This window comes from Antrostomus carolinensis, unplaced genomic scaffold (genome assembly GCF_000700745.2).
Source record: "Antrostomus carolinensis isolate BGI_N321 unplaced genomic scaffold, ASM70074v2 scaffold38823, whole genome shotgun sequence".
NCBI lineage: Eukaryota > Metazoa > Chordata > Aves > Caprimulgiformes > Caprimulgidae > Antrostomus > Antrostomus carolinensis.
The window spans coordinates 1-250 of NW_010307930.1; the positions used below are offsets into that span (position 1 = coordinate 1).

Consider the following 250-nt stretch of genomic DNA (forward strand, 5'->3'; position numbering starts at 1 on the left):
CGAGGACGAGCGCTGCCGAGGCCCCCGCCGGGTCCCGCCTGTGCAGCTGGCCACCCGCCGCGGTGGGCATCGTCCTTCTCCCAGCCGGGCCCGACGGAGAGCGACCCCAGCGAGGGACGGGTCTTCCTCAGCGAGAGCTGCGTGAAGGTGGGGACCCCGGGAGGCAGCTCGGGTGCCTCTGGGGAGGGACTCCACACCGCCTGTCCCGCCCTGGGCACTTAGAGGAGGCGGTTGAGTGTTCGCCAGTTGG

The 250-nt window shown here is 72.8% G+C and overlaps 1 protein-coding gene across 1 annotated transcript in view; it reads left to right on the top strand.

Annotated features, from left to right (window-relative positions):
- Window positions 1–46: 46 nt before the first annotated feature.
- ISCA2 (iron-sulfur cluster assembly 2) overlaps window positions 47–250 on the top strand; it is a gene marked incomplete at its 5' end in the record, with an annotated part of 926 nt that continues 722 nt past the window's right edge. The window contains 2 exon segments of the mRNA XM_010165621.2: window positions 47–86; window positions 88–147. Of these exon segments, the coding sequence (XP_010163923.2) occupies window positions 47–86; window positions 88–147 (100 nt within the window).